Source organism: Mytilus edulis, chromosome 5, assembly GCF_963676685.1.
Source record: "Mytilus edulis chromosome 5, xbMytEdul2.2, whole genome shotgun sequence".
In the NCBI taxonomy this organism is placed as follows: Eukaryota; Metazoa; Mollusca; class Bivalvia; order Mytilida; family Mytilidae; genus Mytilus; species Mytilus edulis.
In genome coordinates this window covers 7,747,626-7,764,717 of record NC_092348.1, presented here as the reverse complement: position 1 = coordinate 7,764,717, position 17,092 = coordinate 7,747,626, and the positions used below count along the sequence as shown (strand labels likewise).

Below are 17,092 nucleotides of genomic sequence, written 5' to 3'. Positions count from 1 at the left end.
CTTATCTAGGCCGTAGCATATTATTAGACCGACACATGTATCCCTAATATTGTATCGTTAAAGGTGTAGTTTTCTTTCTATCCCACAGAAGTTGGTTTCCATGCATATTAGTTTATACAACCCATAGCACGACAAAAAGCCCGGAATATAAAAAAAAGCATGATATTTTGTTTATGTAATTTAGACCCCTCCCCACCTACCTTAAAATTAGAAAGATCATATATCATAGGGAACATATATTTAGTTTAAAGTTGATTGGACATCAAAAACCACCTTGACTAAAAATGTCAACCTGAAGCGGAATGTTTGACCAAAAGATTACAAATCTAATATAATCAATTTACAGTGGATATGCTCGATAATTTTATTAATTTTCAGATTACCATAATATCAGAATGTATTTCTGAATTTGCAGAAAATAGAAAATGAAATAAATTTTCTATACTGCGATAATAATTTTATTATTCAAGTTCAATGTTTCTTCACTTTTATCATCTACAATACCGTTTATAAAAAAAAATGTTAATAGAATAAAATAAAAAAAAAACCTTACCTACTTAGGGCCTTGACAATGTCGTACTGGTTGTCTGTTAAGCAGCAGTCCTTATATAGAACTTTAGAGACTTATCCAGGCCGATTACATTGAATCATCATTGGGACACAAGCACTGTAAACCCAACGATCACAACTGCTACACTAAATTATACAATAAACACATTATTTTCCAAAAAATATTTTACTTGTAAAAACACATTTATATTAACCAATGAAAATCTTTTAATTTCGTTTTGAGAAAATGCTATTACAACTCACATAAACATCATCCATTCAGCTGCTTTGTTTTTATTGTAATACAATTAAGTATAATCAAGGTTGAAATTTAAATCAAATTGAATATGTGAAAGGTCTTAATTACATTTTACTCATTAATGAGTAAACCGTTAAGATAACTAGTTGGTGATTGGAGTAATGTCATGGCTTTGATGTAGTATTCATCTTTTTAAAACTTCGCCGAAATGCAATAATCAGACAATATCACATTAATTAATACTTTATTTTCAAAGCATTACTCTTTGAAATGTATGCAATCGTTCTTTTATTATCCCATTTTGATTCTTTGGTCATATCGACTAAATGTATAAAAAACATCTCTATGAACTTACCTGCTTTTATAAATATTTTTTATGTTATTTCATAAACTTCTCAAATTTTATAATTTATTTATCAATGTTTAAAATTCACTGTTGTGTGCTTTATAGAAGTTAAAATTTCAGACGTCATTTGGTCATTCCAGGTGTTATTCTGACAATGACGCGTCATTCGGTCTTCTGAGCTATCGACACAATGTCACAAGCCCTAAAGAGCCTGAGTCGCTCACCTTCGTCTATGTGCATAACAGACAAAGGACACTCTCCAACATTGTAAATGAGAATAAACTTCATGACAATAATCTCTATTTTATTGATCTTGTATTACTGATCTTTTAGTCTGTTTGGTTTCTCTCTATTTTTTCTAGTTTAATCTGAACTTTTTTGCTCCTTTCAGATTTACTCTATTCACAATGGTTAAAAAAATAACAGACAAAAACTTGCCTTTGACCCCTTTGTTTTATTTTAAGCCATGTCGGCCACATTGATTAGTAAATGGGAGGGGGGTACATCGAATATATTTTAAAACTAGACACCCAAATGATAATTCTGGCCAAGTTTGGTTAAATTTGTCTCAGTAATTTCAGAGAAGAAGATTTTTGTAAATGATTACAAAAATTAAAAAAAATATGTTAGAAAAATACTTTTAAGGGCAATACCTCCTTAAGGGGTCAATGGACAATATTGACAATGCCAACATATTTGTAGATCTTACTTTGCTGAAAATTATTGCTGTTTAAAGTTTATCTCTATCTATAGTAATATTCAAGATAATAACCATATCTGCAAAATTTCATTAAAGTTACAAATCCAGGCGCAGCTCCCCAACAACGGGTTTTCTAATGCGTCTGAAAACTTCCCGGCAGATAGATTTTGACCTAATGAACATTTTAACTCCATATCCGATTTGTTCTAAATGCTTAGGTTTCAAAGATATAAGCCAACCACTGCTTTTTACCACCATGTTCTATATTTAACATGTTTTACAGTGTTATAATAAGATATTGATTGGTTCGTTTCCAAAGGCACTAGGGAGAACCATTGTAGATATATATATCTATCTGATAAAACTTGCATGATCAATCACTGCCTGGGTTTGTGATTTTTTTCGAACTCATAGATGTAAACAAACAATTTTATATGACCGTGCATGGATACAATGCTTGTTTTAATGTAAATTAATAATAAAGATAAAAGAAAATATAAACTTTATTAAGAATTAACAAGAATCACAAATGACACAAGATATTTAGTTTTATATCATCATGTTGCTACCTGTTGTATTGTAATACCACACATACAAAATATCCATTTTATAGCAGACTTTCTGCAAAGGTGAAAATGTTCATCAGGTTTGCTTATTCAAGCTGACGAAATTTGCCTGTCGCGAATTTTTGGTATACGTTCATATGTCAACGACGAATCATCTATCGTTGATGCGTCCTCCCATGGATCAACAGGTGGCGGTGGAGGTGGAAGTTGGTCAATTTCTTCCAATGACGTCATACTTTTGTCACGCGTTACAACTTGCATTTCAACGTATCGTCTTGTCCTGAAAAAAAAACCGCAAACAATAATTAAAAAAGTTATTGTGACTTTTACACTGTAAATACACAAGAACACCAAATTAAAATTGCCAGTTTAATGTTTAACATTGAAAATGGTTTCTGACCTTGCATGATACTCATGGGGTAAATTCAGTAAATAAACATACGTCATCAGGGACCGCCTATTTGGGGGAAAGCTTTCAGTACAAAAGTGAAGTCCTGTGCTCTTCTGATTGGTAGATAATGTTTGTAATAAATATTTTTTGGAAGATGGATCAAAACTAGAGTTGAAAAAAAAATGCTGAATGTACTATTTTTTTTTACTAAAGGGTTGAAAAGTAATGGGGGACAGTAAAGGAATTCAGTGCGAATCTAGATTGTTTGTAAACAAGGCCATGTGAATGCCCAAAAATGCCCATGACCCTATGTTTTTATTGTTGAAAAAGATAGGGCTACATTTGTACTTTCATGAATGGTTTATGAACGTTTCTAATTTCTAAAGGTAAATCAGATATACATTTAATTCCATACATAGATTTATTTAGCCTTAAAGTCAATGGGAGATTTTTTACTGAATTTACCTCTCATCAATCTCCCATGCAGAGTTATCGGTCCTTTCTCTTACCGAAAACTCTGCATGCTCGAGAGAGAGAAAGGGCCGATAACTCTGCATGGGAGATTTGTTATTTCCGGGAATCCCTTTCCTTGAAAGTATTGGTTTGTAGTTTATGTTTCATTTCTGTAGGTTATATGGTTCACAGTTGCAAAAAATCCATTTCCATTGGTGTCATGATTAACCATTTGATACAATTAATTGCAGAAGTCAGTTATTCTTCGTATTTATAGAAACATTTGTTCGTAAAACAGTAACAAATGTGTTTGGCAACTTTACTGCGTGAGGTAAACTATAGTTACAGTTGGTTTATGTTTTAAAATGGAAACGAAGGAATGCAGATATAGTTGGTACACGTCAATGAGTCAGGATCCAAACAGCATTAATACAAAAAAAACAGAGGTCAACAGGTCTTCAAGAATGTATGTTTTAAAACCTGCAATTTTGAACTACACATATATAAAAGATAAGACTATATCGCGGCAATTGAAAATTAGAGTTGCTGTTGCTTATATGGATTTAACACGTATATTCAATCATTCTGATGTTGTAAATGTATTTTACAAAAAAAGTATGAAAAGGGATAAGAGATAAAAACGTCAATGAAATTGTAAAAAATATATATACTTACAGAAGAGGTTTGTTTTGCAATGGAGTCCTATACTGCATTGGTTGCTCTAAAAGTGACAGAAAAGTTCTGCTTTAAAAAAAAGTTCGTTAACGACTTAATAATCAACACTGTTATTTCAAAATTATATTTTGGTTTGGGTTTTGGCTTAAGTAATTGTTAGAAACGTTTAGACTGAGAACGAAAGCATGCACTGTGCCGAAACATTTTAAGAAGCATACAACAAACATAATTTGTCATTTTTAATTTTACATTAAGTTCGTCTTTCGCTTCAAAAAAATACGAAAAATGTAATATTAAAAAAAGTTCAATTAATTTCTTTTCGAGAAACCCTTATTATTTCTCTTAAATCCACACCAACTCTAAAACAAGAAATATAAAAGGTTCATTTACAGGTTATCTTAATGTTTCTGTACTTCACTTACTATGTTTTGATTTACATCTGATGCATGCAGCACAGCATACTATAGCTAGAACTATTACTGAACCTGTCACAGCCACACACACAATCAACAAGTCGTCTGTCAATAAGTTACCTAAAATCACATATTTTAAAAACTCTGAAAAATCACCATGCTCCTATTTCAGAAAACACACAGAAAGTACACAAAATAGCATAACATAAGCCTAGATTGTTACAGAGTGACCTCTTATTTTGAAAAAAAAATCAATACAACGTTGCATCGTTTTATCGCCTACTGACAAATCTGTGTGTACCATTAGTCAATAGTGTTTACTATAGAAACAGCTAGATACATTTCTCTGAATCACGAAGTCAATGAATACGGCCGAAATTTACCGAATGTCAAATATCGTAAATCAATTTAGAAGAGACACGATGAAGATATGACATGTACTCTGAAAGCAGCGAGACCGAGAACATCGACAAGCATCTCCTGCTATGCGAGTTCATATTAAGTCAAACTGTCACAATCGGCAAAAAAAGGACACATGCGATAAAATTACTAATTAGACAAATATACTGTATCGTAATTTCAAAGACACCGACAATTAATCGCTAGAGTTGAGACATTGACACATCATATGATGAAACATCGGTCAACTAATTTGAAAAGGTGACCGTAAAACTTATGTAGCGTCGATATCAGTCGTTCTTCCACATATTCATGATATTGTACTGAAGCAGTTTTGTAACGAACAAAACCCTGTTGATGAAGTCCATACATTACATATTCAAAAACAATAAAAAAAAAAAAAAAAAAAAAAAAAAGACATAAGAAGAAATTGAAACAATAAACAACATACAAATAAACAAACATACCTTTAACTGTTATAAGCAGAAACGATTCTACAAATTCAGATTCCACTGTAGTTCCTCGGCATTGGTATTTACCCTTGTCGCTTGAATTAATATCAAACAAAACAAAATGGCCTTTCTGTGCGTCATCGTAAGGCAGAAAGTTACATCTGTCACCACCAGTTATTGGGTTGTCATCTTTATACCAGGCTATCGTAGGAACAGGGTAACCAGTAACTTTACAGTATAGATGTAACGTGTCGCCAGTCTTTACCTCTTTCTGTCCTTCCAGGCTTATCGTAGGTTTAGCTGAAATATCAAAAAGTGTGAAAAAATAGTTTTACAGGCATGACTAAAAAGAATCCTGTGTCTTTATATCGCTTCCCTTTTCTCAATATTTGCACAATATGTTTGCTTTAAATTTTATGAATGAATGTAACTCAGAGCTAGTGCATGTTAGAAACTTTTTATGCTTGAAATAAGTTGGTCTTTTAAGCTTAGGTTTAATATTGACCATTTAGTCAGCTTGTGAATTAACACTTAAACGAGTAAGCAAAAACATTATTAACTTAACCAAATCCCACACTTTTGTATTCTTATAAGTTTGATAGCATGAATACTTTTAACATTATCCGATAAATCGTCAAACATCCATTATCCAGCCATTCGAATGTAGATGACGGAAGAAAGCTGTTAGACATATAACTCTGTCTTCATAGTTTCGTTTCTTATACATCATTGTCATTCAGGTATTTAGACTTGAGCGTTTTTGATAAAGGTTAATCCACAATAGCGCTTCAGATACTTTAAATCTACAAAGTTAGTTTGTAGCTTTCAAACATATTAAAAACTAACAATTTTTATTTTATTTTGGTCAAACAATTTCTGTTTTGTAGGAAAAATATTGAGGTAACTATTTCAGTGGCTATGTACTTACAATTGACTTCTATGGGTAAAGTCAAATGCTGTTGTTGGCTGCTGCCAACCTCCAGTAATATATTGCACTCATAATGACCTGCATCAACTATGTCTACAATGAAACAGCAACATAGTACCAGTAAATTTGAAAATAAAAACAATCGAACAGCCATGTAAGCTCTTTCAATATGTTAGGTTTCATTTTGTGGTATAAAAAGCAAGAAAAATTGTTTACCATGCAAAGAACCGAAAAAAAAAATATAGTTGAAGTCTATAAAATTTAATTGCAGTTATATGAATTAAAACAAAGCGGACAAGCAGAAGGAAACAAATACTATTAACAAATGAACCGAATATACCATGTTTCTTGCGTACAATAGGTAATTGAAAAACTTGATTAAAAGCCAAAATATATTTAACCAATTTTTCAAGAGTGTATTTTAACATATAGAGAATACCTATATACGTTAAAGTTGCAATTGTAATTGTATTTCTGTCGTTCCAATTAAATCAAGACGCCTAATATACTTTGTATAAAAAGAATGTTTTTACTACTTTTCTACGAGGAGAAAGGGAATGAAATGACCACAATTAACTGAATGGTATGACATCTATAAGTACCGAGGAGATAGGGGAATGAAATGACCACAATTAACTGAATGGTATGACATCTGTAAGTACCTGCATGCTGAATTGTTAAGGTCTTAGTGTCAGAACTGTATTTGTATTTCCCTCTCAATGATTCTATCATATTTAGTGGCTTGTGATTTTTAGTCCAATAAATTTCGGTGGCGACGTCTACTTCCCCTATTTTACATGATAATACCAAGTCTTCACCAAGTACCAAATACTGTGAATGTCCCTCTCCTATTAAACGAATGAAATTCAAGCAGAGTCATTTTACTTTTTTGTACTTATACTTTTCTGTAATCAAAATGAATATAATTACAGTAATGCATTATAATATGTAAAGTGCCCTTTATTTTCCCACAAAAATATCCCTGCTGCCAATGTGCATAACATACATGTATTCAGTGTGAAATTTGAAAAACAAAATGTTCCTTCTTTTTTTTATATAGTGGTTTGACATCCAGAAACACTATATGGAACTCAAATAACAAATCAGCAGTTTCGAACAAATTATCCGAACGGAGAAACAACAAAACAGTTTTACAGAGAATCCACAAAACAATCGTATGGAGAAACAACAAATTATTCGTAAGGATAAACAGGATAAACAACAAAGCAGTCAGAGGGAGAAACAACAAAACAGTCGTTTGTAGAAACAACAAACCATTCGTACGGAAAAACAAAACAGTCGTACGGAAAAACAACAGAACAGTCGTATGGAGGAACAACAAAGCATTCGTATAGAAAAACAACAAAACAGATGTACAGAGATATATAAAAAAAAATCATCCATACGAAGATATAACAAAACAGTCGCACGGAGTCATAACAAACTATTCGTAAGGAGAAACGACAAAACAGTCGTATTGGGGAACAACAAAACAATTGTACGAACATATAATTAACAAATGTGATCATACAAAGAAACAACAAAACAGTCTGAAAGGAGAAAAATCCTGGCAAAGAACAAACATATAAAATTATATGAACACAAATGTCGGGTTGTTGTCGGTTTGACACATTCCTCATATCCACTCTCAATTTTATATGAAACGTCGAGTTGAACTATCATTAAAACCAAAAGTACTACAGATATTTAAGCATATCCTGTATCGCATGGGAAATATGTGGTATTGTCCAATCGCTAAAGCCTATTATTATTCACATTTTACAAGGGTTGAAATAGTCCAAAAAATGAAATACATTTGTCGACCGTCATCTGTGACAAATTCCTTGACTATCCTCATGCGATTGAGCTCTTCGGGAGTGAACTTTTACATGTACATTGCTACAAGAAGATAAAGAAAATGAAAAGACCACAATTAACTGAATGATATGACATCTATAAGTACTTTGCAAATTCCTTGACTATCCTCATGCAAATGGGAAGTGAACTTTTGCTTTTAAGCAAGGTATGTTGCTACTCAGAATAGGAAAATTCACAAATTGGAAATTAAAATTATCACGCTTGTTAAAGATTATTGTAGCCGATATTAATCATTTAGATTATGTTTTACTGACCTGTCAATACTCTCACTTGTATAGTCCTAGACAGATCCCCTTCAGAACATGTGATATTATTTACATTATCCATTGTCTTTGTATCCTTTGTTATAGTCGATGTAGTGTGTGAAACACTGTGCTCAAATTTGGTGTTTGTCACCACATTAAAACCTAAACTTTGTACATTTCTATTGTTGTTGTGAGTCCATGATATTCTTTTTGTCTTTGAACCAGAATATTTACAAGAAACTTCAAGTTCCGTATTTTTTAGAACCCATACTCGTTTAAAATTTGGGTTCATTTTCAATTGTGCTGAAATCAAAACAAAAAAGTTTAAATTTACATTGAAATGATATATAGTTACTCAATTTTAAGATGTTATGATGTGGTCGTTAGTGCTTATGGTATTTCTGCATTTAACATATTTTCAAACTGTTGCATGTATTTAAACCTTTATATTATTGAAAGATTTTATGGAAAGTTTCTATTAAAACCGCGAATAGAAAATATACTTTATTCAAAGGCTAGCACAACACAACACTTGTAAAAAATAAAATCAAATACTAGTATAGATCAAAATTCCTACTGTTTTAAAGCGTATAACTGTCAGTAGTCATATCATTTTTATCTTGTTTAATAACAATTTCTGAATATGATTTCAGAGATTAAGCAATGTTTTTACAGAACCTACCAGCCTCCACTGTCACAGACTTATTTTGTTTGCTCGTTCTGTCGACACATGTATACAGTCCTGAAGCATTGTACATAGTTATCTCCCTTGTCAGAGAAGCCGTAGACACAATCCTGTCGTCAAGCCAAGACGTGTTTACTGTCTGCATGAAACCAGAACTGTCCAAGATTCTAACGCCATCTTTATACCACACAATATTAGGTCTGAATGGACCAGTGTAGTTACATTGAACATTTAAATTATTCGGGATGAGCAAGTTTAATTTCCCAGTGTCTTCCTGTGTTATACGCAGCTCTGAAAAAACATTTATTAAATTATGAATGAGTCAAGAACTTTTTTTAAAAGACCTTTTTTTCAACAAAATCAGTGTTTCGTGTAAATTTTAGCATGGAAACTTCAGCAATTGATCTGGAAGAGGACTGCTAACTGTTATCAATAGAGAATGATTGAATACATCAATTTTTTTCTTGTAAACAAGTTATATAGATACAATTTTAATACAATTTTGTTAAGTCTCTTTTTCTTATGTATCTTATGTAAAATCAATAAAAACAAAATGACGCCTCCAAATAACAGTAACACTTAATTTGAAAAAATCATTAATGAATTATAAAATATTACAATCTAATTAAAATTAAATCTCTCACTCGCTCATTTTTGAGAGATTTAATTTTAATTAGATTGAAAATATTACCGCTAGGTAGTAAACATCCAACCACGTCAAATCTGAGAGATATCTTCTGGTTCCATGATGTTGGTTGTAGACGTAGATATCTAGCAACAACAGGTATGGGAAGTACAGTAGATACCGGGGTCGATTTATCAAAGTTCGCTGCAAAATTCTGTAATGTATCGAAAAATGTATAATATTTTTCTCGTTCACTTATCTAAGATCTTTAAAAAAAAAATACTTTTAATGAAGATAAATTTTCGTAGGTGGTTTAATTTTTTCACTCTAGATTTTGAATAAAGTGTCTTTATTCCATTTTCCCTTTTACATAGGACGTACACTAGGTTTGCTAATAGTCATTATTTCTCTGTTCCTCTATAGATTTTAAATTACACAAGTTATGATCATGCAAATTTGTATTTGCATTTTATAAAAAGATTCCATTGTTTTATGGAATATATAGATATTATAAAGATGGTAAACGTATACACAAATTGTCGATGAATTTCATTTCGATTTTGTTATTGAGACAGCACCCCAACAACACAAATCAACGAATGTGTGCATTTAGAAGACAATTGAGTCCACATTTTAGACTTGGAAATATTAGTTTGTGTATTTTAAGTGACATCAGATACACGTGTTTTTACTTCACGAGCAAGCTGCAAAGAAGGGCGACAAAAATTCTTAATACAAGTAAAATCAACTTTGTATTTCTAAGGTTACCATTTCTACTCACCAGTATCTTGCCTTTGGTATCTTTGTACTTATCCCAGTTTATTCCATCCTTACTGTATATAACTCTGTAAGCCGTTACCCATTCATTTCGTGATTCCGTTGTATATCTCCCCGCGGTCACTATAGATCGTACTACTGTAAAATGTGGAAATGACACCTGCAAAAGTATTTTAGGATTAATTGTAAAAGAAAGGTTTGAAAATAAACTAGCTTGACTTTTTATAATACTAGGAGATCATAAGCAGCAGTGGGCATACATGTATAGTTAAAAATGCATAAATAAAAAGTCAAATATGTTGTTACAAATAATTAGTACGCCATTTTACAAAATCTATATTTTGTGCTTCTTTATTTTTATTTTTATTTTTACATTTAAAGACCATTTTCTTTACAAAAGCTCTCCAATAATTATATAAATTTGGTCATCCCGTGACTTATTCCGTTCCAGTAGTTCAAACCTTGGTACAGTGGGGCATCCGTTTTACAAAAAAATATGCAGGAAAGTCTGGTTGAAATGATGACGTGTACTCTCGTGCTTCGTGTAGAAAGTGTCACTCTCTAAGCAAGTTATAGATTCATTGCAATTACTCTTATGGGTCCGAAGGTGGCCTATTGCCAGGCATCATTTTTGTCCCTATCAAATAACCTAATTTTCTAGCTGCAGTCCAAATGTCCCTTCCTTGTCCTGGTCGATCAATACCTTACAGAACCTACATAGCTTTCATATGTACTTCTAATTGGTTCTTGTCTGTCTTCAACATGACTGAAATATTCGCCACTAGACTAAGGAGGTAAAAACACTTATTCAGTTAGTTTTGGAATGTATAATTGATGATTGATAATGTTGTAATACATCTTTCATTAGAGGGTTTACTAGATGGAAGGATAGTGTACATCACATGGTAAAGATATCAAATAAATAAATGAGATGTGGAGTATACCTGTATCCACTGTCTTGTATTCATAGCGATGGGAGACCATCCTCCACATAAAGGTGTGTTTGTATGATTGAGACGAGCGCAATACGGCGAGTCATCATGCAGAATATCTTTGTAGTATGATAAAGCTGTAATTTTGTCATCTGGTATACCAGTCATTCCAGAAACTAGTCGATTATTACAAGAATCTAATAAAAAATATGCATAGTGTCAGTATTCGTCATTAGAATAAATGCAACGTCCTTTGCGTTCAGTAGTTTTCAGTTCTTTTGCCATTAAAAACAAAATATACCTTTCTGTATGGACAACTTATTGTTTTTAAAAATGAAAAATGGACTACAAATATACAAAAATATTTCATGAGGCAAGATTATCCTCTTTTTAAGATGTCTATTGTTGAAAACTGGATGTAAGTGTTTAGAGTCTTTTGGTTATTTTTGTCGTTGAGTTGCTGTCATCTTGATAAATATCTCGCGTCTCTTTTTATGTATATCTAGTTCTTGACCGACTTTCCCCCTCTAATAATATAATTACAGTCAGTTGTGTTATTCTAAGTTGTGTTGTTTGTACAATAAACTGATAATACAAACCTGTAAGTACATGAATTACTATTGTCTTGATATAAGGACCAGCTTCACAGTAATAAGACCCTCTATCAGATCTTGATAGTCGTGTTTTAGTTGTCTGTAAGGTTGTTTTAACATTCTGATTGGATACTGTTCGTCTGCTGGACACAAATCCATGACTAGCTAGTGATTCTTTCTGGTCTTTGTACCAGTTTACATCCAGTCTGGTATCCCCTTCATACTCACAAACAAGAGTTAACGTTTCACCTTCAAATGCTGTTATTCCACTGGAGGGATTTGTCTTTACGCGACCTAAAATGAATTTATAAGGATGTTTCTTTTTGTCTAAAGTAATTGTCGTATTGTTGAAATTATTTTGCTATTTATTTTTTGGCCTTTTTTGTCTGATATAGCTTTTCACGTTTTCAAATAGTTAAACATCCTTGCCTTTCACATTTTTGGGTTTCAGAGTTCCTGATAAAGTGTTACTTTTAATATAATCGTTGCTCAAATAACAAAGTAATGTAATAGCTTTAGTCCTGTCTCGCATACAGCATGACAGTAAACAAATTTTATATAACGATTTTGTGGTTGTATTGTACGACTGTTTCAGCTCTACCTAAACTGTAGTTCCAGTGACATGTAGTCCATCAGAAGGGCATGATTAAAATAATACATATTCTGTACTTTCATCTTATTATAATTATGTCTATCATACATAAGCATACAATTTGATTTAAGTACTCTTAAGAATAAATAAAATGTTATTTTTAATGGAAAAAAAAATTTCAAATTTTAAATAGAAACTTGTTTAAGTTATCTTGCCTTGAACAACTTTGACTTGTATGCTCTTTTGTTCAGTTCCATCTGAGCAGTTGTAAATTCCACTGTCCGTCGGAGTGGTTTTGTCGATCGCAATATCCGTCACATGCTTTTCTGTATTTCCGGTTACCAAACGTTGCTTCGAGATAATTACATTGTCATTGCTTTCTAAGAGTTCTGAACTTTTGTACCAATTTATTTCTTTATCGCCATTACAGGATAGTTTGAACGATCTAGATTTCTTTATCCATAAGGGGTTATCTGTTGTTTCAAGGTTTACATACCCTGGAAATTAGTACAGGCGTACATAAAGATTTTATAAAATATAATCTGTACATCAAAAACATTTGACACGACAGCAACCAGACAGAAACAACCAATAAATACAAGCTCATGCAAAAACGACCATCTAAAAATCATAAAAAGGCATAATGACTTGAATGGTATCTGAAAAAAATGTGATGGGTTAATTTGTGTTTCTTGTTGCATCAACGCACGTTATCTTAATTGTTTAAAACACTGTTCGTGTTGTTCTAGTTTGCTACGACGGTGTCGCATTAATAGAAAGAGGGATATTCTTTCACTTATTTTAACAGCAACAGTTACAAGAAAAACTGAAAATTTTGGTTTAACAATTTTGAAACAAACAGCCTCGAAAGATGTCTTTTATTTTTAGAAAATGTTGGTTTATAAATTTATCTGATTTTGTGTTTCATTGAAAATATATATTTCACTGTTGTATGAAGACCAAGGTGTACATATTCAAGTTTATCCTCTAACAAATATATCTCTTTGATTTATGGACATTAAAATGAAATTGAGAATGGACTAAAATGGGGAATGTGTCAAAGAGACAACAACCCCACCAAAGAGCAGACAACAGCCGAAGGCTACCAATGGGTCTTGAACGCAGCGAGAAAATCCCGCACCTGGAGGCGTCCTTCAGCTGGCCCCTACATAAAATAGTGTACTATAGGTTATACTATATGAAAATGAAATAAATAAACTTCAAAACATATAAATGAACTAAAATTAGAAAAATACATACAAGACTAAAAAAAGGACAAAGGCCCAAATCAACGTGTATATCAACATCAGCTTTACTATAGTATAATTTTCTCCTATCGTATAATTTAAGAAACTGGTATGTAGCCAAATGAGGACAGTATTGTTAGCTTCACGTATGTTGGTTTTTAGTCTTTATTTCTAATGCATGTCATTTGGAACTATTTTTTAATTTTATTTTTGTTTTCTAACATCAACTTTTATTTTCTTACCTGATGTTTGTGAAATATACAGGATCATTAACCATCCCTGCCAAAACATCATGGTGTTATCTTAATAGCCTCCATATTTGACAACTATAAATTATTTACTAATATTTATCGACATTGCTTATTAACATTTCCTTAAGTAAAATCATGACATAATTTCTCCTATCATATTGTTTTATTAACTTATTTCATGCATAGCAAAACGAGGGGCTCCATGGCAAAATAGATTATAATCTTATATGTATATCGAATAATGCATACATGTTGTGTATTTGTATATTAGGATTAGATAAATCAAAACTGCTTTGGTGTGAAGAAGATCTTCGAACTGTCATCTTTTATTTGATGATATAATAGAATCTGAGCGTATTGATATATAGACCCTCAAGTATCAATGTTAAAACGGACAAATCAGATTTAGACCTTGGGTAATCGTTCGTAAACATAATAGTGTGGTGTTAAGTTATGTTACGAAGTGACGACAGAAAGACAAAAGATAGCTACGGATGATAATTTTCAATACACACTAATTTTGAACTTAGATTGACAAGTTTGAAGTCTACAGTTTTTATCTAGTCATGTCTGTTATACTGAAAGAAAAGTTTTAGTAATAGAAAAAAGAAACAAGTCGATTAATTTAAACTGGTTCTGTCAAGAAAGATTAATTTACAGCCGAATTAGAAAGTTATTACATGTGGATGTCCCTATATACGGCCAACCACTTTATTAGACTTTATTATTTTTGTTTAAATTGGGTATTTTTAAATTTTATTTGCTAAACGTCCAGTGACAAATACCACGATTTCTACTGATATAACTTCAAAATATACCTAACTTGCGCGATTTGAAAGCTTTAGTGAAATTTGATATTGCAAAAGAACAATAACTTTTACATGGGTTTATGATCAAAGCTCACCTTTTCTCATGTGCAACCAAATGAAATTTAAGTAGGTTAATTGGTTCATTTCAAAACGATAATATCTTTCTGTTCATTTCATTGTCTTTTGTCAGCTTTTTTTAATACTACTTTTCATTTTGATTTTATAAAATAATAAGCCTTTGTACCGTAACAGACTTTAACCATGACCGCTATGCATTTGTTGTCACTGGACGTAAAGCAACCAACAATCAACATATACACGAGATGTTCAATACATTATGAAATACATGCAGGTCAAACTGATTCTTCTATCAGCCTATAATGTGGACACCAACACGATGGGATTGCAATTACATTGGAGATCACTTCTAACCTCTCATTAGAACTGTCAGAATAATATGTCATAGAACTGTTATAAACTGTCATAGAACTCTTTTAAACTGTCATAGAACTGTTATAAACTGTCATAGAACTCTTTTAAACTGTCCTAGAACAGTTCTACCTAGAACAGTTTTACCCCCATAACTGTTCTATTAATAAGTAGAACTGTCAGGATCAATTCTAGGGTAGAACTGTCTAAAACTGTTCTACATAGAACTGTCCAAATCAGTTCTTGTCGTAGAACTGTCAGCAGAATTGACCAAATCAGTTCTAACCGTAGTGAACTGTCAGCAGAACTGTCTAAAACTGTTCTAGCCGTAGAACTGACCAAACGTGTCAGGATTGTAACTGTTCTAGCCGTAGAACTGACCAAACGTGTCAGGATTGTAACTGTTCTAGCCGTAGAACTGACCAAACGTGTCAGGATTGTAACTGTTCTAGCTGTAGAACTGACCAAACGTGTCAGGATTGTAACTGTTCTAGCCGTAGAACTGACCAAACGTGTCAGGATTGTAACTGTTCTAGCCGTAGAACTGACCAAACGTGTCAGGATTGTAACTGTTCTAGCCGTAGAACTGACCAAACGTGTCAGGATTGTAACTGTTCTAGCCGTAGAACTGACCAAACGTGTCAGAATTGTAACTGTTCTAGTCGCAAAACTGACCAAACGTGTCAGGATTGTAACTGTTCTAGCCGTAGAACTGACCAAACGTGTCAGGATTGTAACTGTTTTAGCCGTAGAACTGACCAAACGTGTCAGGATTGTAACAGTTCTAAATGATTTTTTTTAATACGTATTATATTCTTTTGGCTTATTTATATTTAAGACAAAGAGTTCTTAAAACTGTTCTATGGATAGAACTGACTAATCAATTTTACCGTAGAACTGACCAAATCTGTTCTAACGTAGAACTGTTCTAGTCGTAGAAATATCTTAAACTGTTCTAGGGTTGAACTGTCTGGATCAGTTCTAGGTAGAACTGACCAAATCAGTTCTAGGTAGAACTGACCAAATCAGTTCTAGGTAGAACTGACCAAATCAGTTCTAGGTAAGAACTGTTCTAGTTAGAACTGTCTAAAAGGTGTCAGGGTGACAGTTCTACACACTGTCCTAGAACAGTTCTGACAGATTCTGACAGATTTGAAAAAAATTTAATCCGTTTGACATGTTGTTTCTGTAATTAATTTATGAATTGATTTTATTTATATTATTCGGGTATTTATATCAGAGGTTTTAAGTAATAAATAAATAATAGAATTCACCAATCATGTATTGTATTTTAGACAGTGTTTTTGTTGTTAAAGGATGATTTCGAGCGATATTTCATTAATTTTAGAATGGCTGTAACGCAGGAGTGTATTATTATTGGCGGTCAGGTCTGTACATTATATTTTTGTTACTTCTTCTTTTTTTTAAAGACAAATTTATTAAAATGAATTTAATTTCACTTATCATAAAAAAAATATATATGTTACTTGCAGATAAGTATTTCTATCAATGTCTGAAGGCGATTGTATAGAATTATAGTTACATGTATCCTGTTTGTGCCTAATTATAATAATTGCAATTTTTGATTAACATGATAAGTGCTTCCTGTTAGTGCCTCCAATTGTTTACGGTGTAAACAATACATTCTTATCAGTTTAACAATAATTATTATTTAAAAATGGATCAATAAGTCACACATCATTTAAATCTATAGTATAAAAACCCATCAACGAGAAATATGATAATTATTATTGAAATTCTCTCCCAAATGCGGTAGCAAAGCAGAAATAGTATACACATGTGAAATATATATATATCAATATTTATTTCAAAACTTTCTTATTTTTGATATTTCTATTTTTGAAATATACAGTAAATAATTGGTAAGCTATTTGATT

The 17,092-nt window shown here is 32.1% G+C and overlaps 1 protein-coding gene across 1 annotated transcript; it reads right to left on the bottom strand.

The window, feature by feature from the left end:
* Positions 1–2,344: 2,344 nt before the first annotated feature.
* On the bottom strand, positions 2,345–14,231 carry LOC139525393 (hemicentin-1-like). The gene is made up of 14 exons (XM_071320709.1): positions 13,948–14,231; positions 12,674–12,955; positions 11,873–12,160; positions 11,286–11,470; positions 10,346–10,501; positions 9,631–9,778; positions 8,937–9,230; positions 8,264–8,557; positions 6,794–6,979; positions 6,132–6,224; positions 5,219–5,503; positions 4,362–4,472; positions 3,940–3,985; positions 2,345–2,700 (listed from the first exon to the last, which is right to left on the bottom strand). Exons 1-14 carry the CDS (start codon positions 13,997–13,999, stop codon positions 2,511–2,513), a joined length of 2,610 nt encoding a protein of 869 aa, XP_071176810.1. The 5' UTR covers positions 14,000–14,231; the 3' UTR covers positions 2,345–2,510.
* Between the last annotated feature and the right edge of the window lie 2,861 nt (positions 14,232–17,092).

Bases quoted from the DNA above. Each gene is read 5' to 3' on its own strand.
- LOC139525393 (XM_071320709.1), bottom strand. From the start codon at position 13,999: ATGATGTTTTGGCAGGGATGGTTAATGATCCTGTATATTTCACAAACA. The intron at 6,980-8,263 runs GTCAGTAAAACA...TTCGTTTAATAG, and splicing joins ACAAGTGAGAGTATTGACAG to GAGAGGGACATTCACAGTAT. The intron at 5,504-6,131 runs GTAAGTACATAG...TTGATATTTCAG, and splicing joins TTTACCCATAGAAGTCAATT to CTAAACCTACGATAAGCCTG.